Below are 20,948 nucleotides of genomic sequence, written 5' to 3' on the forward strand. Positions count from 1 at the left end.
ATATGCAAACTTATTACTAGTAATACAAAGCTGCAAATATATGTTTATTTATTTTTTAACATTTATTTGTTATGGGCGTCCCCAAGGATCATTGATGCGTGTGGAGAGCGAAGGCTAGCCTGTCTGGTCCAATCCCACAGAAGAGCTACTATACCACAGGTTGTTGTTTCTCATTATTGTAATACTAGTATTGTATATTGATTGTCCACTTTCTTTATTTTTATTTTTATATATGCCCTTAATGGCTTTCAGTTGTGGATGAACTTGAGGTGTTACCAGCCAGCTATAATAATCATTAAATGGAAGAAAGCAGAAGAGCTGATTTTATATACGGTGCACATTCAGTCATTTAGACATTTAAATTGTAATGTGTTTAACATGTCTCCCAGTTAACACATTAAAATTTAACTTCTATTAATAAATACATTAAAAGGTGATGATTAATAAAAAAGTGAAATATTGTGTAATATTGTGATTAAAGTGATTTAAAAATGCATGCCTACTGTCACTAGTGCACAGTCTGTCTCAGATACAGCAATCTGAACATCTGGCCATGACTGGAGTTACCTTAGTCACTTATTAATAAATGCACCTTTTCTGCCACCACAAAGGATTTAATATGGTGTCCTTGCGTTCACCAAACCCACTTATTAATTTTACACACTTAAATCACAAAGACATGTAGCATGAGCCTCACTTGGCTTCATAAATTCACAAAGAATCACAGAGAATATGCTAGGATCTATTCATTTAATCTGAAAAATGTTTCCAAGGCTTAATTGCAAAACAGTTAGTAACAAGACATACAAGATAAATTGCACATATGAGTTTCAGAAATAAAATAGAGAATAAAATTAGAATTACTAAATTACTAGTTAAGATGTGGCTTGTGAGGAGTAAGAGAAGGATGGCACACTTTCACTTTTGACAGGTCCCCTCTTAGAAAATGCACACGAATTGTCTAAGACAGAAGATTTTAAACCTTTTTCCACATAGTTCTCACCTCTGCTTGTTCTCCTTGGCTGGTCAGGTCCACATCCTCTGCATACAAAAAAAAATCCTCAGAGATGCTTATCTGTCCCTGGGTCTGGCTAATTTCAAAAGATTGACACCTGCATAGGTTCAAACTTGTTTCATTTAGCAAAGCACTCGTTGAGATTACATTACAAGGTTACATAAAATAAACATTGTCCTACCTGAATATTAAGGGAAAATAACATTAATACATAATTGTCACACCTGCATTTCACAATCTCTTTATTAGTTCATGTCTGTCAAAGATCTTGATCAGAAGATGATTTCAATTAAATTCCCTGTTATTCATTTGTATGGTTTCTTGTGGCCACTATTGGTATGTGAAGAACAGCGAGTTACCTATTGACCATAAATCCTTTCACATCCTCTACTGATCGTGGTCAACTTTCCAATGTTTAAGGATTTTCATCTCATCTATTCAGCAATCATAATCCTATCAATATTAAAGATTAACTTTAACCATCCTTGCAGTTTTCAAATAATGTAAGGTGGTAATTTATTAAACACTCCCTGATTGCTGACAGAGATTAAGATTGATTTAGATATCTGGTTCTCTGCATAAGTAACGGTGTCGGGGTGAACCGCCGAGTGCCTAAATAAGTATTATTTCTCAGAGTTTGGGCATGATTCTTGATTCTTTAAGATATTCTGCTGAATGATAGTTTAGTTAGAAATCTAATTCCTGATCTTAGTAATTGTATGATTCTTAAAGATCAAATGCACACAGCAAAAACACTAATGCGTTTTCAAAGTTAAATAGACCATTTCACAGAAGTGAGAAGTTAAGTTGATGCCAAATTCAGTGGAACAGCATTCCATGCTGTAGTTGTAAATTCTGTTTCCGTAGCATGATGACAGTGCCAATTTATTCTGCTTCGTTGTATAGTTGGGATATAATACGGGAGAAATCTGAGAGGAACAAAAATGTTGAAATGGTGAAATTCTGCACAGAATCTTAATTCTGCCACATAAACATGTGAAATTATTGCCCAAATATGGAATGTGCAGCATGGATTTGGGCTCTCAGTTCCACTTATGCCCAAAAAAAATTGATAAAAAAAAATGAATGTAACTTCCATGTGTATCTGATGCATCAGTTGCGAGTGACTTTTCAAGAGCTGGGGGAAAAATGTCTGAATACCTCTATCAGCTTCATAAAGAGTTGAAAAAGTGGTAGCTAAGAGTGGGATCCAGCAGGATCGAGTCACTGACAGTTAGGTTAAACAGCTACTGAAAGTGACCCCATTGCTAAAAAGTTTTCATGTTCAAATACTGGAAGTAGGTCAATCCCATTCACCCAGCTAATTAAAGAAGTGAGGCAGGATAAAGCCATCATAAAAGCAAGCAAAAAAACCTGTCAAATATACTGACTACAGTAGTCCCATGTGCTGAATCACCTAGTTAAGCCAGTGAATTCAATGAGATGATCAAGAAGGAGGGAGAACAAATTGTCCTCCTCCTGGCTCCCCAAACTAAGAAACGAAAGCTTGCAAAGAAATTCTTGTAGAGAAAGGAGCTGGGGAACAGTGAAGCCTCCTATGAGGATCCACCGCAACACCAGGTACATATGACAGGTGGCAGTGCACAGTCAAAACTGACAACTGCAAACTTTTGTTCCACTTAGTGCAATCAGTACTTTGCTAAAGTCAACTTAAATTAGGACTAATAGTATTCACCTGTATGCAGCCTTTGTAAGACCCTCACTCCTACCAAATTTTGCATGACTAAAGTTGTAATTATTTTTTTTAGGGTGTTTCAAAGAGTTTTGTTTAATTTGCCTGTTTATCAGCTTATCAGGTCTTCATGATTCTACATCATCCAACCTATCAATTTTTATCCCTCATAACTTGTCTTCTCAGGGCTAAGTGGGTTCACCATTTGTGGTAGGTGATAGCTAACCCAGCAAGTGGTTCTCTGGGAGCAACCATCATCACGACACATCCCAAGAGAGACTACCAAGCAACAGATTAAGCAGAGATAGAAAAGAGAGGAACGCTGATATGTTTGCAGGAAACTAATTTCAATTAGCCCTGTATCTTAAGTAGAAAGAGAGGGAGATGAGCAAGAGCCGGGAACTGAAGTCAGAAAGCTGTGGTTTCAACGATAGTGACATCACTACAACTGAGATGGAAAAAATAATAAGAAAAATGATTAAAGAAAAAAAAAAGCACCAGCATATTCCCTGGAAGAGTAACATTTGGGACTAGTGATAGGACTGGAGCACCATTTTTATTTGCTAGATGAGAATCAGTTCTGGGAGAGGCTAGAAAGAGGCAGCATCAGCGAGGCTTATTTGAACACTGGAGTCATAGTCACATCAGAGAGTACAAATGTCTTTCCTGTAGTTGTGACCAGAAAGAAGAACAGGAATATTCAAATGTGTGTTGAATATCACATTCTTAACAAGTGGACTCTTCCTGGCCTGTTTACAGGGGAGTCAGTGGTCCCCAGTGTTGGACTAAGGAAGACATAGACTTTTAAAAGATTCATAGATCATGTCCTGACTGAGTAGGAAATTAACTTAAAACAGAGGAGCTTGTTTTGCTAATGTGTCAGCAAGACCATCTTGTGGTGAGAAGGGGTCTGTTCCAATATGAAATCACCTGGGAAACAGGGAGGTGGGTAGACAATTTTTTTCCTGAAGAAGATCAGAAAAAGTGTTCTATGTGCTCTGCATAATGACCATGGATATTTAGGAGTCAAGACAATGGGTCTCATTGTCGACAGGTTGCACTGGCTCAAGATGGAGTAAAAGGTGAAAGTATTGTCATACTTGTGTAAGGTGAATCCTGAGGAAGACCTTCCCTATGAAGTTGGTTACCTTAGTCAAAATCAATGCATCTGGCCACTAATACGCCTGTGCATGTATGTTTTCGATCATAGAGTCCGATAAAGAGAATGTCAGCAACATCCTTATGGTGACTGGCTATTATACCTGCTCTGCATTCATTTTTACAATCAGAGATCAGAGAGTTTCTACAGTTCCCAATGTCCTGAGGAAGAAGGTCTTCATGCATTATGATTTGAGCATAACAAAAACTCTCCCAATTCTAGAATAGAATTTCATTTAGATGTACTTCCTTTGTGAATCTGTAACTTCACAATTGCTACTATTGTTCTATCCTTGAGACAGTTTCTCAGATATTCTCACTATTGATTATTCTTTCATATGTCATTAACAATGCCATTGTTAAGTTAGTCTTTATCTAAAGTAATATTGTATCTATTACAGCTTCCCGTAGAGAGCAAGTGAAAAGTGAAAGTTTATCTTAGATACCAGGTAGCAAAGAATTATAGGGATTGGGAGTACAATGCACCAGGCTGTATATAGAAGGCAGACAAGTAATGATGCAAACGGTTAAGGGCAGGCAACAAGCAAAGTAACTTTGACAAGTCAAAGCACATGAGTTTAGGATGGAAAATGGAGTGCTGATCAAATATCTGGAGTTGCCTGAAGAACACAATCTCATAGATTGGCATCAAGGTGACCCCTATTTTGTGGTGCAGAAACTGAAGGGGAATATGCCTACAAAGTCAAGCCAGAGAGGTTATGACCACCTAAAACGCACTGCCTATCTCATGTGTTGCCCATAAACCAAGAAACAATAGAAAACACAGGAGAAAAGAGTTGGTGCCACTTATTTCTCTTGAATGTGAGGAAGTGAGTAGGATTGATGCTCCCTTCCAAAGCTAATGGCAGACAGAGCAGTCTGAGATGCTGAGGAAGAGGGTTAAAGAAAATCACAGATATACAGAGTAAAATGAGTAAATCACCTGGAGAACCCATTTGGTTGCTGGGAGACAGGTTCCAGAAAACAGTTAATGCTGAGAAGAAATACTTGTTGGAGAAGAGTAGTTATCAGGACCAGTGGAAAGCTGCTTGAGGCAGCCTCTAACTTATCATCATCATCAGCTATTTATATAGCACCACTAATTCCGCAGCTCTATACAGAGAATTCACTCACCTCAGTCCCTGCCCCATTGGAGCTTACAGTCTAAATTCCCTAACACACACACACACAGACCGAAAGAGACTAAGGACAATTTAATAGCAGCCAATTACCTACTAGTATGTTTTTGATGCTTATTTTCACCTTGAAGACATATTAGGCTTCCTATGACATTAATATGTAAGGCCTTTTCACCAATGCACTCAAGTGGACTCTTTGCTATTTGGACCACACACATGACTATGTATACCCTAGTATTCATGTTATGAACGTGGTACAGTCAGGGTCAGTCAGGATGCAATAACCCTAACTTTTAATGTAGGTTGTGAACCTACTCCATTTTAAATATAAAGAGTTCAAGTTCACCAGAGGCAGAATCTCCAGCTTCCTTACCTGTGCTGATTGGAGTGATTATTTATTGATACTCATTCCATTGGGAAGTCCCAGGGGTTCTGATATACTCCCAGGCAATTAGTTGTTGAGAAGACTACATCTTCCAACAACCAGAATGTCAAGAAGTGTCCAGAGGGGAGAACATGAAAGCTTATGTTGAGCCACTTTTACTTCATGACTACCTTTCTCTCAGTCTTTAAGAATGGGATCATTGATCTTTATGAGGGTCACAAAGGCAATTGAAATGGCTAAGGAGCAATGCAGGATGGTACATAATATTTACTAATGAGACTAAAACATCGATAGTGCCAGTAACAAAAATTACTCATCATCTAAATCAAAATGATAAAATAATATATTCCAATAATCCTAATAGACACTCTGAAACCCATAAATCACAAATAAACATGAGGGTATATTTACTAAACCTTCTAAAAAGAAAAAGTCTAGGTATTGCCCATAACAGCCAATCAGATTCTAGCTATCATTTTCTAGAATATACTAGATATTAGAAAGTTTAGTAAATCGACACAATCCTCTTGAACACAGAAATTAAAAATGATCACTGGAAAATAGTTAAGCACAATCAAGCAAAAAACTTTGTTGCTGTTCAGATTTTATGGTTCGGGTCATCTGATGGAGCAAAGCGCATGTCTGGCCAAGACGTCCCTTTGCTAGGCAACAGGACGCTTCCCCAGCATTCCATCGGCGGTCAGCTGTGTTCTGACCACCGAATCCTTCCCTGTCCAATCAGGGCTGATCTTATTGTATTTAAAGAGGTCTCTAGCAGCTCCAGCGTTTCCTGTATTGCACCTAATTCCTGCACCTACATTTTGGCTTTGACTTCTCTTTTGGATTGTGATTTGGTGCCATATTGCTCGTTCCGTCTTTTGACTCCTGGCTCACTCTAACTATCCTGTGGAACTCCCCTGTGTACTTCGCTTTCTGTCTAGTTCTGACCCGGATTTGATTGACTACGCCTACTTCTGTCACTACGCTGGTGACTGTTTCGGAGAATCGCGACTTGAGCACCCTTTTACAGCGAAGCCCAAACTCCCTTGCGGGGCTCCCCAATGAATATCGGGAGTGCATTAGACTCTGCACCTCCTTGATCAGTTGCGCAAATAACCAGCTAGTTGCCACTTTAGCTTGCTACGTGACAGTGTGCTGCAGCAATATGCCTTTGTTTGCTCTGACTTATATCCACTCAAACTATTCAGGTTTGTTTCTTGGTGTCTCCTTGGCATATTTCCAAATTGTATTCTGTTATTGTGATTGAGGAGCTGAGGCATTTATGTTAGGAACTATTCTGATGTATTATGTGCATTAGCATATGTTTGACCTGAGTTAATTTGAGACAGAGCTGCCATGTATACTAGTTTTCCCAGTACATTTGAGATTTTTCTAGCTTGAAATTGGTAACACCAGACTTATATTGTCCTGGAATGGGATGTCTTGATGCACCCAGATTAATAGAATTAATGGGAATAGCTGCAGACTAGGCAGATGAATGGGCTTTGTTATGTAAATCGAAAATAAGATTTCATTTTGTGCTGAGATTATTTAAATGAGATTTAAGGGAGTGAAGAAAATGTACTTATAGGGCCAATGAGCATTTTTTTCACTTTAAAATGACTTGCTTTTTGCACAATCTCTGATATGGTGGAAACTAAACCTTGACCTTTCTTTTCAATGGGATGCCTTTCACACCTTCCAGGCACACTTTGGGTCTCCTTTAGAATTGGTTGTATTATTCCAAAAAAATGTGCATTTAGGTGAGATACATCGAACTCAAAACACAGTAGTATTTCTGTCTCAGTAATTTGTCAAGCATACAAATGCATATACTTAAGCCCAATGATAGCGTAAAGATGTGATTACCAAGGCTTAACAGTGTCAGTAGTCATTGTGAAAGTCAAATTAGCCTATTTGTACACAATATTACGTAATGAAGTGTCATATACATAAGAGAGTGTTATTAATAAATGCAAAAATTGCATTTTCTATATATACAATGTAATAAAATACAAATACCTACATCTGTCATTTAACGCTTTATAAATTAAATTGCAATATTCTTTCTTGCAGTAGTGCAAAAGGATTCCATGTCCAAATGGCTAATGAGGCAAATATTCAGATTTCAGTCCATGAAAGAAACTAATGCTGAACCATTATGTTGCAATACTGTTTTCAGGCATTGAGCCCTCTACTGATCAGCAGCCAATCGGAGGGTCATTCTAATCATAGATAGGCTTCTAACAGCTCTCGTAGGTTTCCATGTCTGTAAATGTGCTAATTGAATATTGTAGTGCTAAAATGAGCCATTAAATAATATATCCCAGGGGTCCGATATGTAATGCTATAAAGTTAATCTGTATTTGTATATTATTTTATGACTGCAGAAGGGTCAAAGCCTCAAAAAATGTTGTAACAAAACATAAATCATTATCAAAGTTTATATTCATGTCCCAGAAATGGCCAAAAGTGTGACAAACCTGACCTGGTGCTTGTACCTGGAGGCTAAAGATTGATATTTCCAATCAGTGCCATACTTATAGTTGGATTTGCTCTATGCATTGTGGGTATACAAGCTCTATATTATTAATTATGCCCTATTCACGCTCATGTACCTTGAGAGCAAGATATACACCTAAAGAAAAGTAAAAGCAAACATCATAAAGTCACTCCTATTCTGCCTCCGTTATATGACGAGTTGGTGGATGTATTAAGTGCAGTCCTATATCTAATACCTGCATAAGTTAGATAAACAGAAGATGAAGTCGCTGGGCTGAAATATGCAAAAGTAGTTATCTATAGCTAAAAAAAAAAGTATCAATGTACCAGTCAATCACTTACCGGCTATGGTTAAGATTAAGAGTAGATTCCTTCTCAGCCAGCTACAGTGTTTTGTCCAGCATGGTTTGGGAAACTCTTCCAGGCTCATGTGATGGCCATCAGAAATGGGTACCTCGATGTGATTGGTCATCTTAGATCAGTTAACGAGCCAAAGGCAAAAGCCAGGGTACAACCTAAAGAAAAGTAACATTAAAATTAGTGCCAAGGTCAATTCGTAGATATTAACAATAGTAATAATAATAATAATAATAATAATAATAATAATAAATATGTATTAACAATGTGATTAACATTGATAGTTATATTGCTAAGTGTATATACTATATGCTTATTTAAGGGAAGTCCCCCACTTTTCTCATGTGCAATATGCTGACTATCTTTCTAATGTCTTGAAACAACAGCAGTACTACCAAAGGCAGATAAGTTGTAGGTTTGAAACAAAGAGAGAGGGGAAGGCCCTTTTGCTCAGTAGTGTAGTACTGGAAGTGTAGAGCTTAATGTAATCTACAACGGCGTAATTAGTTCAGCATTTTTTGTCCCCTGCTAACACATTCTCCTTTTAAGTTCAACTTTAGTCACAGGTACTTGATTTACTGGGTACCACCTCAATATATGACCTCAATTAATTTGCTACCAGACAGCTCTTCACTGAAAAGGTGTAGCATTGCAGAAACTACATAAAACTATTGTTAAAAAATATTAACTGTGTATTGTGTAATACATATTTCTTTAATGTATGAAAATTAGCAAAAGCAAGCAAAAATGTATAACTTTGTCATAAAAATTACACAAAACAGAAAAAATTAAGTACCAAATCACTACTAAAAATAGAGTCATTGTAGTGTTAATATTTAAAATAAGGATAAATTGACATAATAAATGACTTTAAACCTGAAATTATTATTTCAGCATCACTTTTTCAGAATGAAGATTAATTAAAAATTTTGACGAAACACCAATAAATAATTTTATTTCAACAAACTTTACTCCATTTTCAGCATACTTTCCCTTAGTATGACCTCTAGTAACGTGGATGTTGTAATGTTACCTTTGATAACAGAATTACACAAGGCACTGGATAAGCTAGGAAAGTCCCTTTCTTTCCAGGTATTAATGTCAATTTACCTTTTTCATTTTTTACCATAGTTTCAGCCCATATGATAATATTACTAATGTTTTCTGTACTCTTAAATGCAAAACTGATTTTCTTTACAAATTATTTTCATGACTTAGGGTCTCTTTAAACAATATCTTAATTAAGTTCTATAGTTTCTCTTATTTTTTTATTTTAGTGTTATATGTGGGAATAAAATCTGTTCCAGTTTATCAGTTTGTTGCATTTAATTATTATTCCTAAAAAGGTCATCTTTAGACCTCTAAATAAATTATAGATATTTTTTTTAAAACTATTAACCTATTAATCTCAACACCTTGAAAAAGAATCTATCTGATTCGAAACGCGTTGGATCAACAGGGAGACCAGTGGATCTAGGACTACCCGATGATAAAGGCAGCTGTCCTACTGTGGGCAATTTACCCCGATATGTTATACATGCTGGACTTTATTTTCCTTGAGGTACGCTCCTAGAAGCAGACTTGTTCTGTGGATTTTATTGATTTTATTGGTTCTTGTGCAATAAATGGTATTACACTATGATTTTAGTTCTGTACACATGTTTTATTGTTGGAGACTAAAGTGGAGGCAGAATTCGTGTTCCCTACTTGGAGTCTGTCTGATGTGCTTGATTTAAAGAAACCTGCTTGTAAGCATACACCCTACGGGGGTCCCCTCACATGGTTATCCAATATCTGGCCACCTCGAATACACTTGGAAGGGGGTTACCTTTGATGACACCTAGAGACCCCTATTCAACTGTTGGGACTTTACTGCTCTATGTCTATTTTTTGTCTGTGTTACAGTTATCTATATATGATGCTGGCATTTCTATATGTGTGAACCATCCAGCGCTGTAAGCTACCAATATTTGTTCTGTATATCTGTTCTAGGAGTGGGTGGCTCCTTCTATGGTAATTTAGGCTGCTTCTTGGTAGACATTAGCGCCCATTCTTGATTACATTGCCTACTTCTATTAATCTCAACATGACAACAGGTACAGAGAAAAAAATGTTTACCAGTATAACAACAACAACAACAACAACAACATGGTAATAGTTAGGAATAACACTAAAAAGAACAGAACATCGTCAGCATATCATTTTAAGATTTTAAAAGTAAAATGTAAAAATGGGGAGGAAAGGAGAGGGGAAGGGGGGAGAGTAAAATGGGAGCAGAACGCCTGTCAGGGTTTAACCAAAGTCAGAAAGCGGACTAAAAGATAATCCAAGGGTATCATTGGATAAATAGATATTGGAAGTGCTAATGCCAACATCTATGCCATGTGAAGGGCCAAGCTGATAGACAACAAGAAGTTGTTATGGAGTAGGAGGAGTGGGGGAGGCAAACGTGAACCAAGGTTCCCAAATGGGATCATATTTATTCACTTTTCCCTGCAGAAGATAAGTGATTCACTCCATGGAGGCAATGAACTACATTTTGCACTTTACATGCTGGATTGGAGGTGGGCAAGGGTCTTTCCAGAATTTAGCTATGGAGGATTTTTCAGCATTGAGAATAGGTGAAATAATAATTCCTGGTCCCCAAACCAGGAAAAAGAAAGCACAGCAGGGCACTTCAAGGGGAGAGGTGTCATTTAATATCCAAGATCTGTTCAAAAAATCTATGAAAATCCCTCTGAAATCTTGGGACATCTTCACCAAATATGGAAAAAGTCTCAGCCCACATCCTCTCGAGCACAGAGGTGAGAAAGCAGTGAACATCTTGTTTAACCTCGAAAGGACCAGGTACTATCTGGAATAGATTTTATAAGAGGATTCCTTAATCAATGTAGAGATAGAGGCCCTAGAGACCCCATCGCGAATCCTGCTCTACATGTCATCATCGATAGGAGATCCTTGATCTCTCTCCCAATTAAATGCATGTCCCAGTGAGGATTCTGCAGAGGTAGATCTAAGTAAAGCATATAGAATAGAAATCATATCTCATCTATCAGGAGTTTAGTAGCATATAATTTCAAATGGGGTTAGGCTCTTAAGCACCAGAGTATAGATAGGAGTATAACTGTGAGTATTCAATGACACTAGGTGGGGCAGACCCTATTTCTCTGACAAGGAGTCTGTAGAACTCCACTGCAGTCCATCAAGAAAGTCATAGATTATTCTCGGACCCCCTGGAAATTTCCTCCAACAGTGGCTACAAAAAGGGAGGAACATGGTAGGAAATCAGGGTTATCCCACACAGAGGTTATTAGAGAGGGTATGATAGTCAATTTTACTTTTCTAATGGAGAGCAACTAGGTAGCTCTAGAAAAGGCAATAACCGGGTCATTGAGAACTAGCTCTGGAGTCGAAGTTTAGGAGAAGTCAAAATTGAATCAAAGGAAATTACACAAGTGAAAGTAGTTTAAACTAGGCCATCGGTTGGAACAAATGGATAACGTAATAATATTTGAGTAGGTCCAGATGACTCACCCTCCCGGGGAGAACTAATAAGTGTGGAAAATTTAAACCAAGTTGACTTACTAGCCCAAAGGCACATCCTTCTTTGCCATGTGCTGTAATATACACTGGGGAATGGAAACTGCAAAGCATAGAGACTCCCCCTTTGAACAGTGACTCTACTCTTTGCAGAGACCTTCCAATTTGCACAAAAAGAGCCCCCCCAGTACAAAAAGAGAACACCTCCTCATCTTCCCATTCCATCACATTAATTTATCTTTTCCTGATGGTGCAAAGCATCCTCTTCCACTAGGAACATTCACATAACTGTGTGGTGGTTCCAGGCTCCTGCAGAGCTATGAGCAATGACAATTATTATTCTGCATGGGCCTGGAACCTCCATGTAGTTATGAAAGTAGAGGATTGCACACCAGGAATCTGTCCACATTGTTCCATACCTTACAGAAGTATGCCTAGGACCTCCATTGCAAGAATGTAATGCAAATGAGATTCCAGCCTGAAACCCTGTTCACTTAGGTTTTTGCCGCAATTGTGACAATTGTGTTTGTTTTCCTAAAAGACTATATCCTATTATAGTGCATCAATGTGCCTGGTTCTTTAGGATGAGAGAGATGAACTTCTGACAATCTTCAAAATCTAGAGGCTGTATGTAGCAAAGAAGAGGAGGATCTGGCATAATAGAAGGCACCATTTTACCTCAGGCCGACCATGCTAGCAAGAGACTCCCCCTTTGCACATTGTCTCTACTCTAACCATATGTAGTAACAAAATTATCTTAATTGAAAAAGTCCCAAGAAAAATGGCTGTACAGGGCTTTGGCTAGGAGGAGGGCAGGCACCGTAGGAAAATATTTTCCTAGGTGATAATGTAGCTTTAAGATTAGTAAAATGTTAATGTTTGGTTGACCACCATATTCATTGAAAGATTATTGCACTATGGTGTGTTTCTTACCATTTACCTCATATACTTACATGTGTACAATATAGTGACACCAGTATCTCCAGCCCAAGAATAAACTTGCAGTTAAGTGATGCGAACTTTGTGGTGCACACATAGCTGAACAAAGAGTTTTATTACATATACTGCAGCTGGCGTCATTGCTCCAGTAGGGCCTACAGTCTGGCGAGCTGCTCAATATGGATCTCCTACTGCCCCCTCATCAAATTAAACTCCAGGCAGCTGCTGCAGGCAATTCTGACACAGCTTCTGTCCTAGTTGAAATCACAAGGGGGTATATGGCATGATGATGGTGGTCACCAGTGAGCAAATAACTAACCCTTTTTGTTTTAACTAGGGGCTTCAAGAGTTTACTGAATAGAGAATGTTTGAGGTAGGACATGATGATTATCCCATAAAAACAGGGCTGTTAGTGGCATGAAATCAGAACTGTCTAATGGAAAACAGGACTGTAAGTTATGCTTTTATTATTTACTGCAGAGGTGCTTGAACTGGGTTGGGGCACCGCTGACTTACTGTATAGTATTTGTGTTTGCCGTGGTCAATCTTTGCCACCACGTATATGTGGCAAAGAGTGTGCTTTAAGCGTGCATCTTGTCTGTATTTGCCATCATATCATCATCATCATCATTTATTTATATAGCGCTAACATATTCCGTAGCGCTTTACAATTGGGGACAAACATAATAAACTAATAAACAAACTGGGTACTCATATCATATGTTTGTCCCTATATTTGTTTCAGTTTGCTTAGATTTTGTTTGCTTACAATGGATCTAAAATCCCATCAGTACAATATGTACTTTTCATGGGTTCAGTTGCCATCTCTTGAAGGGATTAAAATTTCTGAAAAATTCAAGATAAGTTGACCAACAAGGAAAAACTGCATTATCTTCAGTAACATCACGCTCCAGGAACCACCATGCCATGAAATTCCTGGTCTTTCAATGAATTAAGCTGGGTATTACTCCAGATAGGCCAGTGGAACCTGGAACGGGAAATCGCCGGGAGCAGGTGGGGCTTCTCTGGTTGAATTTGAGCAGAAAATACAACACTTTTCAGAAATGTTAATCATATCAAGTAAGTCTAACAAAACTCTTGCTAGATGCACATGTTTATCGGGATCTGGTAGGGAACTCCCACTGACTTGTGTTCAAGATTTTGTCCAAGATAAGGAGTGTTAAAATCAAGCACCTTTGTGATCGGATGGGTTCATTTCGCCACCCGGTCTGTAGGGGGAAAAGAGGAACGGAGGGATGTTCTTCCTGCACAGTTTATCTTGGTTTCCTTCTCACACTCAGTAACTGACTGTTACTGACCACTCCTACTGGTGTCATCTTGCCACGAGACGACTCGACAACTGCGAATGCCAACTGTATAATAGTTGAAGGAGAATTTGGCTGCCACCACTGGGGATTCCTTTACAGCACCCAGAACCACGTACTTCTGGGGTAGCTGATATAGCTGCTGTAATGCCTCTTTGCTGTGGGCTGGCTGGTACCTCCTGACCGCTTACTATGGATCAGGACTGATGAGTAGCAGGTAGAGCGATGACACAGAGATGCTGGGTTCAACACTGGACAGATGGGGAACGGATTATAGTGTGTTGGTCACAGATACAGCAGGTAATAGTCGCAGGCAGAATCTTCAAGCAGTTTGTGCTAATGGTTATCATCAGAAGTTACAGATGGAAAATAATACATTACATGGTAAAACAGAGCTCCTTTTATGCACATGTACAGCCCCCTGATCCAAACAGGCCCCCAAAACGTATGATATCACATCAGATAATTTGACATCAGGATGTGATATTTCTCTACATGTGGAGTTAACGCAATTTTAACAAAGTTTACATCGATTTTCTAAATTAATTGCTGGTTGCATTTTTAATGTAGTTTGTCTATCGTGCATTTAGCACAATTTGACTTTCACCTCAACCTGTGACTTCCTCAGATTTGCTGTCTACATTGTTAGGAGGCATCCTGTCTCTCTAACAAGACACGACAACAGGTAACGACCTCCTGCTGGGCCTTCAGGGTAAAACAGGCTTTTGTTACTTCAGCGATTAAAATACTTATGTAGCATTTCCTGCTTTCAGCAAAACAGACTTCCTCTAACCTGGCATAATACATTAGAAATCCATACATTTCCTATACAGAAGTACACACAATATAAAAAGATATCAGTACATTTGTAATGATATAAATTGGCGAACTGCGCTAATAATTTAAATATATTTATACAATAAGTTATTTATAAGTGATCCAGCCTTTTAGTTGGATTTGGTTTGGAGAGTTGACGATCTCAGAAGATCTGTGCAGTTTTCCTAATGCTAGCTAGACATAGTAAAACCCTACTGCTTGGGCCTATCCCTGAGCAACAGGATCAGCATCCAATTTGGAGACACAAGTAAGTGACCAAATTGGAGGCATTATGACCATTCGGTAAACTGTCCAATCAGCTGTATCTTTTCTGGCTTCACTGTGGTCTGTTAGTGTGGTCGGAAGATGATTGTATACTTAAAACTATAGTAGTCATCTGTGGTCATTTTCCGCATATACCATCATGTCCAATAATGATCCAATTGATTTTGGATAGATTATTTTGGGCACGTGGGTCATTTTGGGACCATATGTCACAACATCAGACCAATTTCCTGATATTTGTGCAGATATTGCAGCGCATATGGACAGAATTACAAACATGAAATGATACAAAACCTAGGATAAGTTGAGTCCTAGTGGTAACTGTATCAAACTGCGAATCAAATTCTATTTATCGTTTATTTAGTACATTCTACAAAATGATAGCGAGAATCTGATTGGTTGCTATAGGCAGCATCACCACTTTTCAAACCCAACAGAAACTTGCAGCTTGATACATTTACCCCCTAGTCTTGGTATGTCAGATGTTGGCATACATTTATATTCCCAATTTCTTTTGTTTCTGTAAAATTTGATAATCATTTTGTGTTCCAGAATTTTCTTGCTTGTAACACTGTGGTCTGATCTGCAAAAGTGTTTATTGTGTAGTGATGAAGATTCATCCTTGTTTGCAGTTTTTATCCCCCCAAAATATGTAGTAGTTTTATTAGTTTTATTATAGCTTACAGTAGTTATAGAATATTTTGTAAACATTCTGGGTGGCACACGTAAATGTCCTGAGAATTTTGTCATTTAGTTTTCTGTTAGGAATTAGTATTCTGCTTGTATTTCAGTGTGTGTGTGATTATAGTGGTAAGAACACACTTGAACAACTTCTTGCTTTTTACTTATTTTTTTTTTTTTTTTTTTAACATCAGGATGGTAAAGATGTTTGACACTATACAGATTCCACACATTTTCTTGTGACCCTAAACACTAACTAGACAAAGACTAGCTCTATGAAGAACAGCCAGCTTTTCCAGCAGGTTTTTATACCTGACACTCCTCCCACAGGCCTAGCCTGATGGGCAGGTGACACACCCACCTTCCCTTTAAAAGAGAACTCCTAGCAGCTGCTCTGTTTGCTCTAACGTCAGGCACACCCTGTCAGTATGCTGTGGATAAACCAAGAAAGTTAAAGAAAACTTCAACTATTAGTTGTCACACATATGTCTTCAAGCTGTTTATTTTTAATATAGGTGCATTGCTGCACAAATGGTTTACTCTGCTTGCATGCTTTCTCTGCATATGGCCTGCTAAATGCCTCCCTTTGTTTCTATCTCTATTATCTCTATCTCTCTAAAGATCTAAACAGCTCAGCACCAGTAGCATATGCAACTCATTTATGGCAGGCACACATCAGACACTTAGGGGGGTATTCAATTGCCAGCAAGTTTTTGTTTTTTTTGACCACGTTAAGTCATTTTAAGGCTGTTTTTATCATTTTCGAGCGGGTTAACTTTAACCGTGATTCAATTCCATTTGTAATGCTCAGTTTTCTTTTTCATAAAACGGTCCTCTCGCGCTCCAGTAGAAGGTCTATTGAAAGTATAGGGTGTGCGAGAGGCAGCCGCCTTAAAAGCTATTCAATTGTTTTTTTAGCGTGGCGGGTTAAACAGATAAATATGCTGTTTTATCTCCTACCTCTTTGGGGTGTGTTAAAAATAAAAAACTTCTGCAAAGTATTTGAAATAATGTAATGTGGAAGAAAAGTTAAACTTATGTTTATCACTAATGCCTAACTTGTGTAAGTTGATTTTCTTGTGAAAAAATAATGAAATAAAATAAACATAAAAAAAATACATAAATATAATTTAGTGATTTTATTTTATGTTTTTGGTATAAATATGAATGTAGTAATGAATATGTAATGGTAAATAATAGTTCAATTAAAAAATATGCTAAAGAAAGTACTGTAATGTAGACATTATCAATGTGCAATGCAATCTAATGTATGGAAATGTATGCAAAACCTTTTTTTTGGTGTTATACATGACCGCGTTAAAACTCCCCTACACAATGTTTAACGCGAGGGGGCAGCGTTCCCTCTTTTTCAATTGAATTGCATGCGTGTTCCCGGTGCGCTAACTCAAAACGGTCGCTATTGCCGTCAAAAGCCAGCAAGAGGAAAAAAACTCGCTGACAATTGAATATTCCCCTAAGGTCTCCACTTGCTCACATGTTTTTATGTTGTTTTTTTTTACTTTTTTTTTTATAATATTTATCTTGAAGTTTTTAAGGCAGTTTCAACAGAGATTTACAAGAACAGATAAGTGGGTAACAAAACCACCTCATTAATACAAAATGTCATAATAACACATTCAAATAAATGTTATAATAGAAGAAGGAAGAGAGAAAAAGGAAAAGACAGAGACGGGGATAGGTGAGGGGGGGGGGGGCAATGTTTCTTAGTACAGATTATGTAAATAAACAATTCAAGTCCTAGCAAGGAGAGTAGGTGAGAGAACTGGTTTGTTTAAATGATTAAATTTATCGGAGTCCTGGAATTCGAGCCATGGGCTCCAAATGGAGTAATATTCAGTAACTTTATCAGCAGATGAAAGTAAAAGCTCATCCATAACTCTATAAAACTCCAATCTCTGGAACCACTCCTGGTTGGTTGGGGGGTTAGGAGATCTCCAATGGGTTGGAATCACTGCTTTCACAGCCGAAATCAGATAACGTAAAATGTTTTTTTTAAACCTGGAAATTGGAACGTCGATCTTGTTGAGAAGCCAGAAGGCGGGACTATCAGGAACATCATCTCCTAATATTTCAGCAGAGACCTCCATGACCTTGGACCAGAAAGGTCTGAGTATCTCACAATCCCACCAGATATGCATAGTAGTGCCCCGGGCATTCTGGCATCTCCAACATGTTTATGTTTTTATCCATTTGTTTTATGGGCAACAAGCACATTCACTATTAGGCATTAGTAAAACTTAAAAAATCTCTCTAATACAGCAGAAACAACTCCTCCTCTTCTCATGTAAAAAATAAAACATTCTTTTACTTGAACATACACAAAATCATGATAATGAGAAAGAAAATAAAGCACCAATCTGCTTAAGTGGTCCAATTGCAAATAGCCAATTAAAAGTGATTCCCTAGTGCTGGAAACTGTCAACATCAACTGCTATTTACACCTGCCTTATCATAAAGCTTTTTCAAGCGTGCATTTGTCTTTTCCCCAGTCTGCATCCAATCGCAATTGCACATACATGCCTTTACTGTACTCTGATTAAAAAGGTGTATTCATTAGTAAAGTGACCAAGGTAACGCCAGTCCCAGCCAGCTGTTTCAGATTGCTATATCTGAGACAGGCTTGGCGTTCATGACACCATCTTTATCAGTCTCAATCAATTGGGGAACTTCTTTTTTTTTTATTCTGAGGTAGTTCAATTAAAACAAATTCACACAATAGGTTTAGTGACCATTAAAGTATAAAATACTGTGGATAAGCCTATACGTCACACTGTTTTGAAACAGGTGTCAATTTTCAGAATCAGACTGGCACACCAGGGTACCTAAGGAGTTATAGCAGGCCCTGCTGCCTGAGGCCTCTGCCCCCTACCCACGGGGTTGGGGCCCAGACTGTACAATTCAGCACAATGTTCAGTGACGCCCAGCTCCCTGGACCTTTAAGCAACATTGTTGACATTAATTAATGATGTTACAATGCTGCCTGTATAGAGGAACCAGAGGATCCTGCCCGACCACTGCAGAAGAAACTTAGTCAGTGAGAGTACTGCATGGGGGGGTGGAGAGAAGTGGGGGGACCGATTGCAGCTTAAAGAGAACTGGAGAGGGGTCAGTATAGTATTTTAATGTTGCACATTAGGGTTATTGTTATGTTGCACATTGTGACTAATATAAGTGTGAGGATACCGGATTGTTAGAACCAAAGTTTACTAGGCTGCCTGGCCCACTCTGGTTTCTGGAATCACACAGGCAAGGTGGAGAATGAAAGATACAAAAATATCCTTTACTAGTATTTACACAGTAACACAACAGAATATACAGCTGCACACTTTAACAGGTCAGTGGATCATTACAGTCAATATGAATCCCAGCAAGGTTTCCCACCCACCTTAGCCACGCAAAAGTTCCACAGTCCAAAAAGTCTGTTAGCAGGGGGGATCCAGGGAGCATTGATATCTTGCTGTTCCCACCCGCTTCGCCAACTCTCCATCAGCATGTTGGGGCTCTGAGTGGGGTGATGAAAAAGTCCCTATATGTAGCAGCAGCCTCCTTTCCAGGACACAAAACAATGGTTATCACCAGGTCTGCTGGTAGAGAACAGAAACTTAACACCAGTCAGCCTCTCGCCTTACAGGAATCAATCCCTAGCGAGGACACCCCTTCTCCCCTGGAGTGGCTTCTTATTTCCAGTGTCAAATTCCCATGGTATTTTTCCTCCCCAGGCAAACACCTGGATCTCTCCTTCTTGAACATGGTAGGTGCTGGAGTGAGAATGGAAATGAGCTGTCCTTCCACAGTGGCTCCTCTGCTGTGTCCCTGCCAAAATATCTGGGCCAGTCCTGTGGAAAACAAAAACAATGCATACTGGCCTTCCCCACCTCCAGATCTTGGATAGTACCCAATCCCTCCTGGAATTAACCCCTTCCACGTTTTTGTGACGTGTCTGGACTTCCAGCTGTCCAGCACTTCAAGTCCCTTCTTTCATCTTCTCCAATGTGTCAGCAAAAAGTCCTTTTCCAGGTTGCTGGGCGAAATGTAAGAACTGGCCCTGGGGTGACCGGCAATTGAACTCTGCTGGTTAACGGGCTTGTGAAAGATGTTATTCTGGCAGAGTGGCCCGATCCCATCACAGGAAGTGGCAGTCTTATTTTTCTATAAAGTTGGCAATGTTGGCCATATTGTAAGTTGAACTTTAATTTTCTAATACCAAGTTACAGGTTCACACTGTCTTGGAAATGCCGATTTGAGATTATTGTGTACATTATTTTTATGTTGCCTATAAAATAATGTTAATAAGTCGTCAATTTAATCAAGTTGACAGAAAATGTTTACATCACTAAATGTGCCCCTACCGTTGCATTCTTCCAATGGGCCCTTCATGTCCCAGTCTGACACTGCATATTTTTAAACATATCCTGTTGTCTGTAGGTCTGAACTAGCTGGGATATATTGGGTTTCGCCTGTGAGGCGTATCTGCATCCATACTGAGTCTATCTGAATAAATCCTGTGCCTCTCTGCTTATAACAAATTTGGACATTTATGTCTAGTAATGACATATAGTGAACACTTGGAGATGTATTGTAGCAGCTAGCAACAGTCCTCAGGAGATTGCCATGTTAAACAAGCAAATTACCATAGACACACATTCACACAAACATAAATATCCCATTAGGCTATATAGGTATTGGTTGATTAAAGTTTTGTAGCCTGAGCATAGATGAGCTAGATGGAATGCAGCAATGCGATCAACCATATTCACTTGTTGGTTTCTTATAAATAGTGTAATAACTATTTCTTAGCTAAAAGTCAGTGGCATATTTCCCAGGACAAAAAGGAAACGTTCACAGCACAGGAATCCGTGATTTTGGCTCTTCATAACCATAGATTTTAGCCTGAAATACCTCACACAAAAATGGGATAATCAATTTAAGAAATGGTGTGTTTTTGCATAATAAATAAAGCTGACCTATGGAATTAGTTTTGAGTGTCAGCTCTTGTGCATAATTTATTTCAGTTTATGTCACCGTGGACAATCTCTTTCTGACTTGGAAGAGGGAACAGCATTTAATTATTTAATCATTTACAAGATTTCAT

General features: G+C 38.5%; 1 protein-coding gene and 1 long non-coding RNA gene across 2 annotated transcripts in view; one reads left to right on the forward strand and one right to left on the reverse strand.

Moving 5' to 3' along the window:
- Positions 1 to 20,948, reverse strand: part of LOC142107330 (excitatory amino acid transporter 2-like) — a 152,507-nt gene that overhangs the window by 84,252 nt on the left and 47,307 nt on the right. The window contains exon 2 of the mRNA XM_075190703.1: positions 8,235 to 8,407. Within this exon, the coding sequence (XP_075046804.1) occupies positions 8,235 to 8,364 (130 nt within the window). The 5' untranslated portion in view covers positions 8,365 to 8,407. The remainder of the gene's footprint in view (positions 1 to 8,234; positions 8,408 to 20,948) is intronic.
- LOC142107333 (uncharacterized) overlaps positions 1 to 20,948 on the forward strand; it is a 138,896-nt gene that overhangs the window by 15,452 nt on the left and 102,496 nt on the right. The window contains exon 2 of the long non-coding RNA XR_012679944.1: positions 87 to 159. This is a non-coding gene — a long non-coding RNA (uncharacterized LOC142107333). The remainder of the gene's footprint in view (positions 1 to 86; positions 160 to 20,948) is intronic.

The sequence above is a fragment of the Mixophyes fleayi genome, chromosome 11 (genome assembly GCF_038048845.1).
Source record: "Mixophyes fleayi isolate aMixFle1 chromosome 11, aMixFle1.hap1, whole genome shotgun sequence".
Taxonomy (NCBI): Eukaryota; Metazoa; Chordata; class Amphibia; order Anura; family Limnodynastidae; genus Mixophyes; species Mixophyes fleayi.